This window comes from Acinonyx jubatus, chromosome E2 (genome assembly GCF_027475565.1).
Source record: "Acinonyx jubatus isolate Ajub_Pintada_27869175 chromosome E2, VMU_Ajub_asm_v1.0, whole genome shotgun sequence".
NCBI classification, from domain to species: Eukaryota; Metazoa; Chordata; class Mammalia; order Carnivora; family Felidae; genus Acinonyx; species Acinonyx jubatus.
The window spans coordinates 4,558,260-4,575,457 of record NC_069396.1 but is presented as its reverse complement, the minus strand read 5'-3'; the positions used below and the strand labels follow the sequence as shown (position 1 = coordinate 4,575,457).

Genomic DNA, 17,198 nt, shown 5'->3' with positions numbered 1-17,198 from the left:
GTTTACTTGCTTGATCTGGTCAAGGTGGGGGTGTCCGATCAGGGCTGCAAGGCGATTTCTTCCTGGACCCTGTAACTGTGACCTTGTCCTCTGCTCTTCAGAGTGGGAGCCCTGAGCACTTGTGCCCTTTATGGTTTTAAAGGAGACCGTTTCCTGTCTTTGCAGAGGGAGAGAGGCCTTGGCAGGCGCCCAGCAGGCCCCTCGCTCGGCGCAGAGGACCTGCAAGGCCATGCCAGCCCCAAGGCTTTCCCAGAGGAAACCTCGCCCCCGGATCCGCAGGAAGTCACAGTCAGGGGCTGGTGAGTCCCAGACGGACGGCCCACAAAGCTTGGGATCCAATCCAGATCTCTGGAGCTCGGATACACCAGAAAGACCTCTGCCGCTCGGAACATCAAGTTCTGAGGCTTGGCAGAGACCCGGGCGGCTTTGCCGGCCCCGCGATCACGGCTGGGCCCCGGGCCCCGGCTGGCCTCCCCCGCCCCGGCGCCCGCTGGGCCGTCCGGCCTGGCTGTCGGGCCGGGCTCCTGCCTCGATTCTGATCAAAGGAAAGCGGCTGGTTTCCCGGGCAGATTTGTTCCGTGTTTACTTCTCTTCCCAGAGCCTTTCTTCTGCCACATTAAGACCTGTAGTTCACATGTCCCTGGGCCTCAGGACTCCGGAGGGTCCTTTTTATAAGTTAACCTTTGCAAAAAATTAACTGAAGGGTCCCAGGTCGGCCCTGGGTCCCTGGGATCCGAATGCTGCCGCGGGGGGTGACTTCTCAGCTCAAGAGCCTTCATCGAGCGCCTGTTGTGTGCCAGCCCCGCGCCACGTCCTGGGGGCTAGGAGATGCACCTGACTTTTGTCCTGCCTCTCTTATCTGTAGACGAGGCCCCCTTCCTCGCAGGGTCGTCGTGACGGTTATATTTGTTCCGTGAACCGACGCAGGCCAGGCCCTGTGCAGGCAAATAAGAGAGGCGCGGATGCCTGACCTTTTGAAGCTGGCGTCTGCCTCGGGGGTCTCTGAGCCCCTCCTGCCACTGTAGCCAAGACGACAAAGTCAGTGTCACAGGTGAACGAACTGGGATGCGTGGCACAGGCCTTCCCAGCAGCACGCAGACACGGGCTGAGCCGGTTCGCCACCCGGGCGCGTCCCTAAGTCTGGGGCTGGGGGCCCTTCTGTCGCGGGGTCACAGGGGCCTGGGGTCGAGCCCCAGCTCTGCCTCTGGCTGCCGGACCGCGAGCGGTCTTGCGCCTGTGTTTCCTCCCCTGCGAAATGGGCGTCACCAGAGGGGCTGCTTGTGCGCAGCAGGCGACAGAACGTTCGCGAAGCGCTGAGCCCGGCGCTTTTCCGCACCCGGCCCGAACACACGCGGGCCGGCCCCGGTAGGCACACTCACGACGCGTGCAAACCTTCGCCGACCCCTCCCCAAGGACCCCACGACGCAGCTGCCGCTCGGCCGCACGCGAGGCGAGGACGCCGAGGTTTCCGCAGCCGGGCTTGGCCGGTGCCCACCCAGCACCATGTTCCGAAGACGCTTCCATGGGCAGAGCCTGTCGGCTCAGCTCAAAACTTGGGTGAGGTGGCAGCTGCGAGCCCCACCCCCTCCCCCACCCCCACCGGCCCAGGGTCCTTCCCTCCCCCCGCACCCCCCCCCGCCCCGGGAGCCAGCACACCTCCTCCGGGAGGGGACCGAGCCTGCACGCAAATGCTCATTATCCCAATGTGTCCCGGCCACGTCTCTGGCGAGCCCATGCCCCCCTCCTCCTGCCTCCCACCGTCTCAGCTGCCCGGGCTGCAGACATCTATGTGGTGACTCTGCGGCCAGATGTTATAGGGCAAAGCTAAAAATAGGGCGGGCCGGCCACCGGCAGGGGTGGGGGTAGGGGTGGGGGCATGTGCTGGGCGCCGACACATGATCCGAGGGGCCCGGCCGAGTGGAGCTGAGAGCCCGGCGGACCGTGCACGCTTCTGTCCCCCACTTGCAGGCCCCCCCTCCCGGCAAGAGGGGCCCCTCTTCTCTGCCCCGTGTGGGAGGAAATGCCTTCTCCCGGCCGCGGGATGGGCAGCGGCGGGAGGAAGGTCATCTGGGCTCTGTCCTTCCTGCTGCTTGTCCGCGAAGCCAGTTCTGCCAAGAATATCTGGAGACGGGCGCTGCACGCCAGGCTGGCCGAGAAGCCCCGCGTAAGTTCCCCGGGGCGGGGAGGCCGGGAGGGGACGGGCGGCCCCCAGACTCGGGCGGGCCGGCACGCACGTGTGCCAAGGCCGGGAGGTGGGCAGATGAGCTCCCGCCCTCGCTCACGGCCCCTGGTCTGTGAGCCAAGAGGCGGAAGGCGCCGCAAAAAACGCGCAGGGGGATGGTGACACGCTTTGGCCCACCAAAGAGGACAGCCCCCGCTTTGAGACTCCCAAGGGCTCGAAACTGAGTGTTGTGTTCTCAACCATCAACAACCAAGCGTTTATAAGACATAATTAGGCACTCGTGCGGTCATTTACTCGTTCAGTAAACATTTAGTAGAAACTGCTCTGCTGGGTCAGGCACTGTGTGCGGTCCTGTGGGTTCAACACGGAGACAGTGGCTCCCACCCTCGGGGGGGACGTGGTCGAGTGGGGGAGGCGGTCGGGTGACATGTGGTGGCGGTACGAAGGGATAGGACAGCACAGCAGAGGGCGGGAAGCGTGCACCTTGGAGCCGGGGGTCTGGGTTTGCATTCAGACTCTGCTGCTTACCAGCTGTGTGACTTCAGGCGACTTGTTTGACATCTCTGAGCACCAGCGATCTCATCTGGAAAAGACAGAGTGTTAGAGGGATGCGGTTCTTTCAACACCTGTTGTTCGGTCACCCCTGTTTACCGGGCGCTCTTCTAGGCTGTGGGCATATAGACAAGGGTTCTCTGCTTCGGGGAGATCGCGATGTAGTGAGAGAGTAAGTGAGAGATAAGGAAAACAGGTGCCAAGGAGAGAAGTAAGGCAGGAAGGGGACCAGGCGAGAGAGACCGGGGGCAGGAGGGTATAATCTTTTTTTTTTTTTTTAATTTTTTTAACGTTTATTCGTTTTTGAGAGACAGAGAAAGACAGAGCATGAGCGGGGAAGGGGCAGAGAGAGGGAGACATGGAATCCGAAACAGGCTCCAGACTCTGAGCCGTCAGCACAGAGCCCGACGCGGGGCTCGAACTCACGAACTGCGAGATCGTGACCTGAGCCGAAGTCGGACGCCCAACCGACTGAGCCACCCAGGTGCCCTGGGGGGGGGGGGTGTGATCTTAACGCCCCCCCCCCCTTTCTAGCACAGGGAGCACAGGGGTGGGGAGGAGTCAAGGAGACAGAACTGACTCTCCCAGGATTGAACGAGTCCCCTTAACATAGCAAGTGCTCGGTGCCTCTTGGTGACTTCGTGAAATCGTTGTGAAACTGGGTGGCGCTTGCCACCCCAGGTGGGATGTAGGACCCTCGAGGTGAGGCCTGATTGTGTCTCGTTCAGTGCAGTGCTCCTGGTGCCTGGCCAGGCGTCTGCCATGCGGTCGGCACTCGGTACATTCCTGTGAATTAATTATGGGCAAACGCACTGGAAGCCCAGAAGAATGTGTTCAGCTCTGCTCCAGAAGAGTCAGGAAGGGGTCTTCCAGGGTTGAGGACATTCAACATTGGGCTCTGAGGGATGAGTAGGAGTTTGCCGGGTAGATCAGTGGGAAAGGGGAATGTTTCATGCCGCCTGCCACGGTGAGATGCTTGAAACTGTATCGAAGCTAATCTCAGCCTCCAGGGCTCACGTTCTCCAGCTCAGGCAGGAGGCCACCGGGAGTGGAAAAGAATAGTGGCAACTGAAATGACCGTAGGTGTTTGGAGAAGGGAGAGCAATCCCTGAAGGCTTCCTGGAGGAGGGGAGACCCTGGCCGGATCTTGAAGAACTATTAAGGATTAGGAGGAGTAAGGACATCCCTGGAAGAAGACGCAATGTGGGCAGGGCGTGAGGCACAAATGGTGTATCTGGGAGCCCCTGAGGGGGCCCTCACTGCAGGGGAGGGTTTGTGCAAGGAGGGAGAGAGACCCCTCTCAGGTTTGACACCTCCTTGCTCTTTGCTGGCCCAGCGGGATGGCTCATTTAGGACTTTGGTTCTCGGACCACAAAGAGATCTCCAACGTGTCGTCTGGGCTGATCTCCACTTTGTCCCACAGCGTCATAGGAACGGACCTGCCATCTTGCCAGGCGGGAGGGGGGAGGCTGGGAGGCTGGGGACCCTGGGCATGGGGTTGGCAGGGGGGGAGGGTGGTCTTCAGCCTTGACCCCGGACCCTCGAGGACCGGAGGGGGGCAGGTCAGGGTGAGGAAAGGCTAGGTGTCCCGTAGGGTGCTGAAACCCGCTCTGGAGAGTTAAATAGAGCCCTTGTTAAAATTAAACCAGGGGCGCCTGCATGGCTCAGTCGGAAAAGCGTCCGACTCTCGGTTTCGGCTCAGGTCACGGTCTCACATTTCGGGCGTTCGAGCCCCGCGTCGGGCTCCACGCCGACAGCGCGGAGCCCGCTTGGGATTCTCTCTTCCCCTCCCTCTCTGCGCCCCCCCCCCCCCCGCCCTGCTCGCTCTGCTTCTCTCACAGTGAATAAACTTGAAAAATTAAAAAAAAAAAATCAAAGCATAGAGCCACTGCCCAGCTCCTCGCAAGGTGCCCGCCCTCGAGGTGGCCTCACAGGGCACCTGCTGAGGCTGGTTGTAGGGCCTGGGCCAGCACGTGGCTGCCCCTTCTCCCTTTCTCGAGGCCCAGCCCTGGGCAGAGAGGGCAGAGTGGGCCCAGTACACTTCCTGGTCGCCGTGTCCACCTGCCTTCCTGCTCGAGGACTTAGAGACACGGCAGAGAGGGAAGCACGGCCTTCCGTCCCCAAGGAGGCCACTGGGGGGCTCGTCGTGAGAAAGAGGGTCCCCCCTCTGAGCCTCGGCCTCCCCACCTACAGCGTGGGGGGGCGGGCAGCACCGGCTTTGCCCCTCCTCTTCATGTGCACTATTAAACACAAAACCAGACCACGGGGCGCCTGGGGGGCCCCGTCGGTTAAGCGCCCGACTTCGGGTCCGGTCATGATCTCGCGGTTCGTGAGTTCGAGCCCCGCGTCGAGCTCTGTGCCGACAGCTCAGAACCTGGAGCGTGTTTCAGATTCTGTGTCTCCCTCTCTCTCCGCCCCTCCCCACCCCCCGTCTCTCGAAAATAAACATTCACAAAATTAAAAAAATAATAATAAACATAAAACCGGACCAGACAGGCAAGATGGCACCAAATATTTGCCAGGCTGGATAAAACGGAGGCAAGATGTTTGGAAATAGCCCGGCGGCCTGCTTTGGGGCGCTCAGCCCATTCGGTGGAGCGGGCGTTAGATGGAACAGTGCTTTCCTGAGCCCTCGCCATGTGTCAGGACAAGCACTCGCCACCTGTTAAGTCGCAGGAGCCTCCCAACTTTTACCGGGTGGGGCCCTCTGCAGCCACTATGTCACCGGGGACCGGGTGGCCCCAGTTCTCCGCGCGTCGCCATGGCTGAGTCTGGCTCATCCCCCAAGCTCCCGTCCAGGGCAGCTGGAGGTCGCTGGGCAGTACCCACCCTGCCCAGGGGCGCCTGCCTGGCGGAGGGGGCGCTGAGGGGGTGCAGCAGGAGGAAGGGCTGCCTCCCCAAGCTGGCTCCCCTCCCCCTTGTGATTTCGGTGACCTCCCGAGTCTTTTCTTGCGTCTTATTGTTGCTTATTTATTTTTTTGCGAAGTTAGCACTAGGAGAGGCAGAAGGGCTCTCGGATACGACCGTACCTCCCTGGCTGGGGGACACGCTCAGCCGACACCCAGGACGGGCCAAGATGCTGGGGGTTCCCACCAGGGGAGCAGATGGGACTCGAAGACAGACCCGGCTTCCTCATCCTTGGGTGGGACACCTCTGAAGAACAGTCCGTACAGCGTCCCAGAGGTTCCCCTCGGGTCTGAGCGCCAGCTGCCGCCCCCCCCCCCCCCCCCCGCCTGTCAATTGCCTGCGTATTAACGCCCCCTGGATGGGCTCTGCCCCTTCCCCGCCCGCTGGAGCTTCCTGGGACCCCTCCCAAGAACCCGCCCTGCCCTGGAATCCTTGTCTCTGGCGTGCGTGGTGGGTTCCACCGTGTCCCTCGAGAAAGAGATGCTCAGATCCTAACCCCTGGTTACCTGGAAACGGGACCTTATCTGGAAACAGGGCTGTTGTAGATGGGATTCACCAAGACGAGGACACTCGGGAGTGAGATGGGCGCTCCCTGAACCCAGTGTGGCTGGTGAGGAGAGGAGACCCGGAGGCAGACCCACGGCGGGGAGGCCAAGTGAAGACAGAGGTGGCAAACGGAGAGCTGCGTGTCCGAGCCAAGGGACGTCAGATTGCCGGGAGCCACCAGAAGCCGCAGACCGGTGCGGCACGGATCCTCCCGCACAGCTTGCAGAAGAAACCAGGCCCCCCCACCCCCACCCCACCACCTTGATTTCCGCCTCCTGGCCTCCAGAGCCGTGAGACAGCGCGCTCCTGTTGTGTCCAGCCCCCAGCTTGTGGGGCTTCCTCAGAGCGGCCCCGGGGACACCCCTGCGGTGTCCAATTTCTGCCAATTTCTGCTGCTTGCAGTCAGCAGCCCCGACGACAGACATCGCCCGGATGAGGAACTCGAGGCCCTGGTGAGACGTGACTCACCCCCAGGCCGTTCCGGCCAGGGACGGGTGAAGTGGTCATTACACCGTCAGAGTCCTGGGGACTCGCCTCACTCCTCGGAAGATGTGAGCTCGCACCCCCCACGGGACCCCATCATCAGGACCTCTAAGGCGCCTCCATGCAGAGGAGTGAGGGCTGTTCGGGGGCCCTGGGATGTTCACGGCCAAGGCCCCGTGGGTCCTACCTGGGGGCGGGAGAGGGGAAGTGACGTGCCAAGGGGAACAACCCCACGGTTGGCCGTAGCCCAGTGTCCCGCACGTCACGGGCACGCGGAAACCTCTTCAGAATGGAGGATGGCGGGGGTGGCGATGAGCTGGCCGAGTCACTTTCTCCTCCCTGCAGCCGGCTTCCCCGTCTGAGGTTCCAGGCCTGCAATCAGTCCCAGGCGGAAATGACCAAGGGAAGAAGCATCCAGGGCAACCGGGTGGTTATCATCGGGGAGTGTGCCCGCGGGAGGGAGGTGAGAAAGCAGAGGAAGACTGGCTGACGGTCCACAGCAGCGCCAGTCAAGGCGGCCAGAGCTGGAAAGGTCCGGAAGCTCGGAAGGAAAAAAAAATGAAAGACGACCAATCCATGCGGTGGAATATTATTCAGCCATAGAAACGGGAGTGGGGTCGTCCCACTTGCTACCGGAGGGATGAACCCTGAAAACATTATGCTAAGCGGAAAAAGGCGGCCACAAAAGGCCACATCCTGTAGGATCTCTTTGCGTCGACTTTCCGGAATAGGCAAGCCCCTAGACACAGACGGTACATTAGAGGTGCCGGGCGCTGGGGGGGAGGGAACGGGAGCAGAATTTCTGTGTGGGTGATGGACAAGCGCACCCACACCGGGTCGTTGTGGTCTTAGCTTTCGGTCTTCTCCTTGGAAGGTGCTTCCCCTAAGTGCTTTCATACCATCTCGACTTCTCCCCAGCATTCAGCCCCTTTAATATGATGTGCATGCTTTTTTTTTTTTTTAATGTGGCTTTAGTTTTTCATTAACCGATTTTGCAGATGACAAAAAAAAAAGGCAATATGTTTGCGGTCTCTGTGTGACGTCTGGTTTGGTGTTTGTCCCTTGTCCTGGAGCTGAGCCCGTGAAGGGAGGGATGTCTTCTGGTCCAGCCCAGCATTGTTTGGAGCCAGCCCGCCTGGCACGTAGTCGGCCTGGGAACTATGAATGTACCACGAAGGGAATGGATAAGTTACGTTAAAACCTTCCAGAACAGGATGGAAGGGGATAGAAAGTTGCAGAAGACTTCCTGGTGCGCCGCAGTGCCCGGGGGCCCCCGGCTAAAGGAGTCGGTTGAGTTTGCCGGCAACGTGCGCTGCGATGAGGTCATCGCTGGTGTGAGATCTGGGACTTTGCGTGCCTCTCTGAGGAAGTCCCTTAGCGATGCACCCAGTTCTGCTCCCAGAGCCCAGCGCTGAGGTCCCAGGGCGTCAGGAAACGGCATTCATCAACGCGCACTGAGCTGTAAGCCCCTGTTCCAGGGACAGACGTATTTTTAGACTTTTTGACGTCCAAATTCCAGAGGAAGGGCAAGTAACGCTTAGAGGAAAATTGGCTTTCTTCCGGCACCAAGCAAATCAGGCCTGGGGCGCACTTTTATTGGTCTGGCCGTTAAGTCGCTAGAACATTCCAAAGAAGGGTAAAGCTCTTGCACGCGGAATGAAGTGGGTGGAGAGCACAGAGGGAGGGATGTGGGTAAATTGGGGCAGCTTTGGAGATTGGATTCTTTCTCCTTAAATGGAAACGGTTCAAGATTGTTTCCTGATTATACAAGTAATGTTTACTGTAGAAGAAATCCAGACGATACCGAACGTGATAACCGCGTAAAACTCGAATTCTCCCTCCAGGGCGTAAGCCCCGTTGGCATTTTGGTGTGTGTGCCCCAGCAATCCCGTGAAAACAGGTGTACTCACATTTTTTTTTCTCTTCATGGTGTTTATTCACAGTGTGTAAAAGATGTTTTATGGAAATGAAATTCACGTCATGTGAAACGAACCATTTTTTTTTTTTAATGTTTATTTATTTTTTTTGAGACAGAGAGAGACAGAGCATGAACGGGGGAGGGCAGAGAGAGAGGGAGACACAGAATCGGAAGCAGACTCCAGGCTCTGAGCCGTCAGCCCAGAGCCCGACGCGGGGCTCGAACTCACGGACCGCGAGATCGTGACCTGAGCCGAGATCAAGAGTCGGACGCGTAACCGGCTGAGCCCCCCGGGCGCCCCCCGTGTCCTCTTTTCAAAGGCCTCTGTTGTGTTCCACGGTACAGATGTGCCATTCTGTCTTCATCCGGCCTCCTTTGGTTGGACACGAGGCTGCTGGCTTCAGGAGAATCCACACTTGAACTTGAAGAATGGCGCCTTCCACAGAAAGGGGCCAGAATCGGTATTTCCTTAACCCGCTTCCTGGGGGCACCGGCAGTAGAATGGCCCCGCAGATCCCCAGGGGCCTCCGGAACTCTCTCCCAGAGGAGTGAAAAAAACCATAACCACCTTGTGGGAAATCTTAAGGGGGAGGCGTTTTTATCCGAGTAGGGCACACGGCCCTGGAGAGTTCTTGTCTGGGCCGTTCCGTAAATGTGCGTCCAGCAGCTGTTTGGAAACAGACTTGCAATACAGCCCCTTCGCAGGCCTGGAAATAAAAGCTGGAAATCACGGGTTGCCCTGGGGTTTTCGCGAAGGATGTTGTCGTTCTGGGGTGAGCCGCCTCGTCTGTCCGAGCGATTTGACGTGCCATTATTTTCTTTTCGGCCGAGGGGCACTGGAGGGCTGGGCTGACTGGGGTTGCAAAGGGTGGGGCCTGGGACGAGTTCTCTCCAGAATCTGTGCCCGGGGGAGGCGGTTCTCTGACTGTGTCCTGAGCTGGGGCTGGCGCACCGGCGGCGGGCAGGGGTGGGGACGTGGGACGGGGAGGCGGGGAAGCCCCAGATCCAGACAGACCCGACAACAAGAACAGGAAGCCTAATTCCAAGAGGCTGGAAGGTGCCTGCGCAACCTCGTCGGCTCCCACCACAAACGCCCACAGCACAAGTGCCTCCTGCCCATTTTGCGGAGGAGGAAAACAGAGGCTGAAATAAGTCCGTGGCTTTCCTGCGTGATCACAGAGCTACAGGATTCAAACCCAGACTTGTCTAGTGCGTTAGTTCCCTGCCGAACTCAGCCTGAACAGTTTACGAGGTCACGGGCCTTAGCCCCATCCATCTTGCTACGCTCAAAAACCAGACACAGCGCCTAAGTTCTTGCCCCAAAGGAAGAGCAGCAGTCCTCTGGGGAAAGTTCTGAGCGGAGGGAACAGTGTGTGGAAGGCTTCAAGGCAAGGAGGAGGAAGGTGTCTGAGCAAACCTTCAGAAATTGAGGCTGCTGATTCTAGATGTATAGTTTGGATCCATTACTGGGGCCTCTGGAGAGAGAAGTGTAGACTTGGGCTCATGACCCTTCTCGGCCTGTGGCCTTGGGCACACCTCTCATTCTGCAGGTCTCAGGGGCCTCATCTTTAGTGGGGATAACAATAGAACGCCCCCCGCTGGCCTCATGCGACCAGAGCAGGTGCTGAGGCTTGCTAAGAGGTGCCGAGTTGGAGGGGGGCCCCTGTTCGTGGAGACCTGGGGGAAGTGAGCGCGGGGCCAGGCTGGCATCTCAGGTGGGAGACACAGCCCGTGCAAAGGCCCGGAGGTAGGACCGCTCCAGGGATCTCAGAGAAGCCGAGTCGGCTGAACAGGGATGCGCAAGGGAGGGGTGAGTCTGGGAGGCAGAGGGGCTGGGGGCGGGCACCAGTCAGCTTTGGCTGACCTTTACCCCTTTGTCCTCCACGGGAGGGGACCCCACTGAGGGTGATGTATTTCTCTCTCTGATAAAAGTTCTCTCCCAGAGCTCCTAAAATTCACGCTTTTTCAGGACCCTCTTCAGGCATCACCTTGCATGATATGAAATATTTTCCAAAACATTTAATCTGGGCCCCTCGGTGACATTGGTTCTGTTATCACCCACGACCATCTGTTGTTTCGGCCACACCGTAAATAACTCGGGAGATTTGACTTCTAAGGCGCTTATCTCTTTTGTCCTCTCCAAATTCTGGGAGACGACGTCTGAAGGTCCCTCAGAAAGCAGGGGCACATCTGAAATTGATCTCTCTGCACACCCCTGCTGGGCTGCCATTAGGAAGTCACCAGACCGGGAGGCAGGGGCTGGGGTGGCAGTGGGGGGGACACAGGGTTTCACTTCTGATCCGCAGGCTGCAGTCAGTCCCCTAAATGAGGCCTTGAGTCTGAACGGGCCATGCAGAAGCCCCCCGCCCCCCACCCTGGCCTCCCGACCACACGCGGGCCTTTCCTCATCACCCTCCCAAGGAGGCCGGGCCAGCTGCCACCTTGCATTAGGATCACAGTGGTCGGGCCCCAAACGTGAGTCCAACTTTGTTCATTCTGAGGAAAACGAAGTAAGAGCTAACGGCGAGGGGTTGAAAATGATTCACGATGATACAGGACTTACGGGGACCGGCCTGAGCAGGGGGTGGTGAAAAGGCTGAACCAGTTTGCGAACCCGCGCTCCGGTCTCCCCTTTGTTTTGGGGGGAGAACCACCACTCTTCTGCAGCCCTTGTTTCCTTATACGCCAAATGTTGGCTTCATTCTTACATTTCACGAATTAAATGGCAGACATATATATATAGGAGAAAAGAGGACTTCTCTCGGCGAAGCTGGGGAGGGGCCGGGAGCCCCATCCTCCCCAGGCTGCCCCTGCCTCACTTGGTCCCTGCTTTCTTCTCCCTCTTGCCCTCCCTCTAAGCCCCACGGGTGCCCTGGGACGTAGTTTGAAAACCGCTGGTCCTTGGGATGACACTTCCAAAATGCACCTGCTCTCGGGACCTATCCTCGGTGACCCCACGCCCCCTACAGGGCATTGGAAGCAGCGCATAGACTTTGCAGCCTCCGCAGTAGCTGGGGCGGGCGGGTGGGGGGCAAGGATGTGGACACATTTTTGACCTTCCCGTCTTTTTTTTTTTTTTTTTTAACTCCGTTGAGGTCAGAGGGCATATGCCATTTTGTTCCTTGCTCTTTATTTTCCCTAACATATCATTAAGTGTTTTTCCTGTCGTTAAACATGCTTTCATGGGGCGCCTGGGTGGCTCCGTCGGTTGAGCGTCCGACTTTGGCTGGGGTCATGATGTTGTGGTTCATGAGTTCGAGCCCCGCGTCGGGCTGGGTGCTGGCAGCTCGGAGCCTGGCGCCTGCTTCGGATTCTGTGTCTCCCTCTCTCTCTGCTCCTCCCCTGTTCACTCTCTCTCTCTCTCTCAAAAATAAGTACTTAAAAAAATTTAAAAATGCCTTCATACGTACTTCTCTTCTTTTTCAAATGTTTGATCGTCTTCTTAAAACTGAAAAAATACTGTGTGCATGGCAAAAATAATATTGAAGCAGGGCAAATGAATACCCAGTGAAGAGACACCCCCTTGGCTGCTTCAGAACTGAATTCTTCTCTCCAAAGGCAATCTTTGATAACAGTTTCTTGCGTATTCTTGTGTATCCTTCCAAAAATGTTCTGGGCAGGCATATACATATTACATGAGTGTGCATATGTGATTTTAAAACGTAGGCGTGTAGCGTACAAACTGTTCTGCACCTTAATTCTTTAATGTTTATTTATTTTTGAAGGGGGGAGGGGCAGAGAGATAGGGAGACACAGAAGCCGAAGCAGGCGCCAGGCCCCGAGCTAGCTGCCCCACGCACGGGGCTCGAACCCACAAACCATGAGATCCTGACCTGAGCTCAACCGACTGCGCCACCCAGGAGCCCCCTGCACCTTCATATTCTTCACCAACCACCATGTCTTGGCGATCTTTCATCAGTGGGCTAAAGGCAGATTTAATGGCCACACACTACTCCAGTCCGCAGACAAGCATTATTTGCTTGTACAAGGGGGCAGGGTTTTGAAGTATGGATACATTTGCAGGGGAGCGGAGGCCAGGGGCAAATAGGAATTTAGATGGCAGGAGCAGTTGAGGAAGGGGCCAAGAGGTGGGGGAAGCCTGGGTGGTTTTTCCCAATGAACCCATTCTGTGTGTGTGTGTGTGTGTGTGTGTGTGTGTGTGTGTGTGTAGGGGGGTGTAAGGCATGCCGTCTGCATAGCCCACTTTCAAATCCAGAAGCAGAACAGTGTTCCCAGCATGGATGGGGGCTGGTGTCGAAGGGACCCAGTGTGGGTTGCCTGTGGTGACAAAGCCTCGCAGCCTCACCTCTAAAGTGCTTATTATATTGGTCATGTGCCCATATTTCCTATATGGTAAGTACGGTATCTTATTTTTAACTTTCTATTGAAACATAATACTGAAAAGTGGGAAAATCACATGTCCAGCTTCACACCGTGAACACACCGTGTAACCAGCACCCAGATCAGGAAGCAGAACAGGGCGGGCGGGCCCGGGGTCCCTCCTGGTCCCCACGCACTGGGGGGCCACTCTGCTGACTTCTCACACCAGACATCACCATTGTCTGTGTTTGAACTAAAAGGATCAAAGGAACCACACTGTGTGTTCTCTTTGGAGCTGGCTTTTTTCCCCCTCCGGTTCAGTATTCTGTTTGTGAGATTTCTCCAAGTTGTGTGGGTTTATCCGTTTTCGGTGTGGGTTGTAAATCCTCAGAGCTCTGCGTAAACATATGGGTTGTAAGAGAGATATATGTAGAAATCTATGGGTGTATGTATCTATGTGTGTATACGCAGACACGTGCACACACGCACACGCATGCCCGCACACGCGGACACGCATGCACACACGCGCGCGCATACGCATACACGCGCGCACATACGCACACGCGCATACACAAGCACACGCGACACGCACACGCATGAACACATGCGCACGCAGATCCGTATCCGGAGCGGGCGCAGAACAGGGTCGCCTCTCCTGGCCGGCTGCCGGCACGCGCCCACCTCCGCTGGGCGGCGACGGGGACCCGGGGGTCGGGTCCGCGCCGCTGACGCGCGCTCTCCCCGCAGGCCGAGGAGGCGGGGAGCCCCCGGCAGCCCCGCGCAGACCGCTGCCCGCCGCCGCCGCGCTCGATGCCCCCGGGCGCCTGCCAGGCCGCGCGCTGCCAGGCCGACTCCGAGTGCCCGCGGCACCGGCGCTGCTGCTACAACGGCTGCGCCTACGCCTGCCTGGAGGCCGTGCCGCCCCCGCCAGGTAGGCGCCGGGGCCCAGGAGTCGGGCGGGGAGGGGGGGCGCCTCGGGGAGGGGGGTCGCCTGCGTGCCAGAGGGGCCCGCGGAGCAGGCACCTCGGCGCGCGCGGACACGCCACTGCCCTCGGCACGCACGGCCTTGGAGAGGCCGGTTCCGGGGACGACGCCCCTTCCTAAGGCGATGCGGAGGTTTCTCACTAAAACAAAAATACACCTGTCCGGCTCTTCTTACAAACACTGGACCGCAGCCCCTGGGCCACCACCTGCTGGGGCCCCAGGTGCCCCTAGAAGGCAGCGGGCCCTCCGGTTTTCCCCGGACCCCCACCGGACGCACTCACCTTCACCTCCTGATCCCCGCCCTGGGGGTATTGGATGTGGAGACTGACCTCAGCAGTCCGGATGGGGTGTGCCCCAGAGAGGCAGGGGGGATGCGGACTCCTGGGTTCGAGTCCACCGGCTGGCTGGGCAGCCCCTGAAATCCCCCCAGCTGTAAAACGGGACTGAAACGCAACTCCTGGAGGGCTCTGAACGGGTGGCTGCGGTGGCAGGGAGCAGATCTTTCACAAGGGGTTTGTTAAACCTTAATGACGACTTCTTTGGCAGAAAGAGCCCTCGGGAGCTCGTTCGTCTTTGAAGGGAAGGAGTTTTAGATCCCTTCTGGACAGGTTGGGGGTGGGTGGGAGGGGAGGGAGCCTGCGGGGATACTGAGGAGTGGGTAGGCAGCTGCGTCCCCCCAGCGCGGAGAAAAGGTGTCCCTAAGTGGGTAGGGTGGGGACGCAGTATAGCCTCCTTCCCTCTCTGTTCTCCTTGGGGCTGAGGCTTTGGATGACAGACTGCCCGTGTGGACTGCCCCTCTCAGGGAGAGGCGTCCGGGTCCCATGGGCCTCGACTGCTGAAGGCCGCCTGAGAAGGCAGCCCAGCCCTTCCTCCCAAGGCCAAAGCAAGAATGACCACACTTTGTTTTCTTTGGGGTGAGGTCACGGCGATGACAAGGGACTCGGCACCCTTAATTGTGCTCATAATTACAATCCACCCTGTGTTTAAGCACTGCCTCTTTTCGGGGACTAGGCTGGCACTCAGGGCCAGGAGAGCTCCTAGAGGGCTCCTTATTAAAAAAAACAATATGGCACTCCCCCCCCCACCCCCCCGCCAGTGGAAGGAAGCACAAGGAGGTACTTCCCTCTGGGTGGGTAAGTCAAAGAAGATGCCGCTTGCTTTGGACTGTGACAGCGGGCAGGTGTTCTCGCCTCGCTTGCCACCTACACCAGGTGCTTTTGAGCAGTGCGCAAACTATACAACTGTTCACGACACTCCTGACAGCCTTTCCATACGTTATCTCGTTTAATGCTCACGCGGCCCTGTTTTACAGCTGAAGACACTGAAGCTCAGAGACGCTGACTTGCTTGCCCAAGATCACACAGCAGGCAAAGCTGGGAATGTCCACTGCCTTACGCCCTGAGTGCAGGGCTGTGGGGCCCCTACTCCAGCATCTGGGCCCGTATGTGGGAATCTCTCACTGCCTGGAACATCCTTCCGCGGGACACCCACACAGCTCCTTCCGATCTTTGTCCAGAGGTGGTCATTTTTCAGGGAACATCTCTCTCTCGAAATGGCAAGCCCTCCTCCAGCCATTCCTCGCCCTCCTTTCCCTGCTTAATTTTTCTTTATAGCACAGTCTGGAACACCGTGTTTTATTCACTCATTGACTGTTCTCCCCACTTGAAGGTCAGCCGCATAAGGCAGAGATCGGTCTGTTTCCTTCACTGCTAGACGTCCCCCATCTAAACTAGACTCTAGGCATCTGAAAAGTACTCAGTGGAAATTAAAAGAATCAACACATCAGCGAGTGACTAGCTTTCACTGGCCAGGCAGAGCGGTCCAATTGTTCGTTGGTCACAACGACCAGCAGCTGACCCGTTGAGGCAGGGACTGTCTCCAGTCTGCCATGGCCCTACCCGGCCAGCTTTTCTTACTTACGTTACCTACCAGCACCCTGGAGGCATCTGGGCGCTCCACCCCTGCTTTGGGATTTTGAACACTTTACAGCCCTACGCGTGGGTTGGTCCTCTTGTTAAACATGTATTGGTCACAGAGCTGGCTACGAGGCTATGACAGAAAGACCCATAAGCCCAGGAGCCCAACCTATTTACTCCTCCTTTGGTTAATAGGCCCGAGGAGATGGGTGGTCCATGGCAGGTAGGTGGCCCCAGTCCAGTCATCCAGGGACCCAGGTTCCTTCCACTTGTTGCTCTGCAAGGTCAGAGTGGCTCCCAGGCTGCAGGCAGAGGGACAGCACAGAGCAAACAGGCACCAAAGCCCGGGCGAGAACAGAAACTTGCGTCATCGCCTCTGCTGACATCCTATTGGCCGGAACTCAGTCACGTGGCCACACCTAGCTGCAAGGAACGCTGGGAGATGTAGTCTCCAGCTCGGCCCCAGTGCCTAGGCGAAACTCAAAAGTTCTGTTACTGAAAGAACTGAGGGAATGTGCGGCAGGGAGCCTCTGTGTTTCATCGTGAAATGTAGGCTTCCCCCCCTCGCCCCGTTCCCAGAGGCTGGGGCGTTTCTCAGCTGCCTGGGGCGGGGCTCAATGTAACCATGTATCGTTTTGTTAGTTTTAGACTGGCTAGTGCAGCCGAAACCTCGATGGCTTGGTGGCAACGGCTGGCTCCTGGATGGCCCTGAGGAGGTGTTGCAAGGTGCCTACGGGGAGAAGCCCACCCCGGCGTCAGAGTCAGGATCCCTCCTTCTCAGGCTGTCTCTGCTGCGGCAGGCTGCCTGCCCTCCAGTACCTCAAATACTCGACCTAGAACGGTGGCGACTGGGGCTTGGCCAGACTCTCAGAAAACGCAGAACCGTATAGGGCTCGACTTTCCCTAGGACTGGGGGCCTCCTCCTCCCTGGGTGGAGACTTGAGAGGGAGGGGGTTGGGGTGGCTTTCAGATCCCCAAAATCGTAATAAGGGGTCCACGGCTCCGTGGTGACGACGACTCCTCCGGGTGGGTGGGGAGCAGGCAAGCAGGCCCGGGGTCCCCAAAACTGGAGGGTGGGAGTGTGTGCACGTGTGTCGGTGCGGCTGTGCCTGTGACGCTGCACGCATGCGTGTGCGCGACTGCGTCGGTGAGGCGGTGCGGCACCCGTGTGGCTGTCCTTGCGCTGCGTCTGGATGTTTGCGTGTCTGTGTGCATGCAAATGTGTGTGACCGTAGGTGTGAGTGTGTGTGTGTGTGTGTGTTAAGAGCCATGGGTGGCGAAAATATGTGTATGTCCCGAGTTGTGTATGAACGCGTGTGTATGCCTGTGGCTGTAGATGTGAGCGCACGTATGCGTGTGTCAGGATTTGTGTGTGTGTGCATGTGTGAGT

At 58.3% G+C, this 17,198-nt stretch overlaps 1 protein-coding gene across 4 annotated transcripts in view; it reads left to right on the top strand.

Annotated features, from left to right (window-relative positions):
* The window catches only part of WFDC1 (WAP four-disulfide core domain 1), a 46,400-nt gene that overhangs the window by 22,061 nt on the left and 7,141 nt on the right, over positions 1-17,198 (top strand). For 2 of the 4 annotated variants that reach the window (XM_053210081.1, XM_053210080.1), the window contains 3 exons: positions 166-299; positions 13,656-13,839; positions 16,451-16,534. In XM_053210081.1, coding sequence (XP_053066056.1) covers positions 166-299; positions 13,656-13,839; positions 16,451-16,534 — 402 coding nt within the window. Of the gene's footprint in view, positions 1-165; positions 300-1,413; positions 1,797-2,020; positions 2,165-13,655; positions 13,840-16,450; positions 16,535-17,198 lie in introns of those variants that run through there. The other 2 variants (XM_027076314.2, XM_053210082.1) reach the window with 2 other exon arrangements.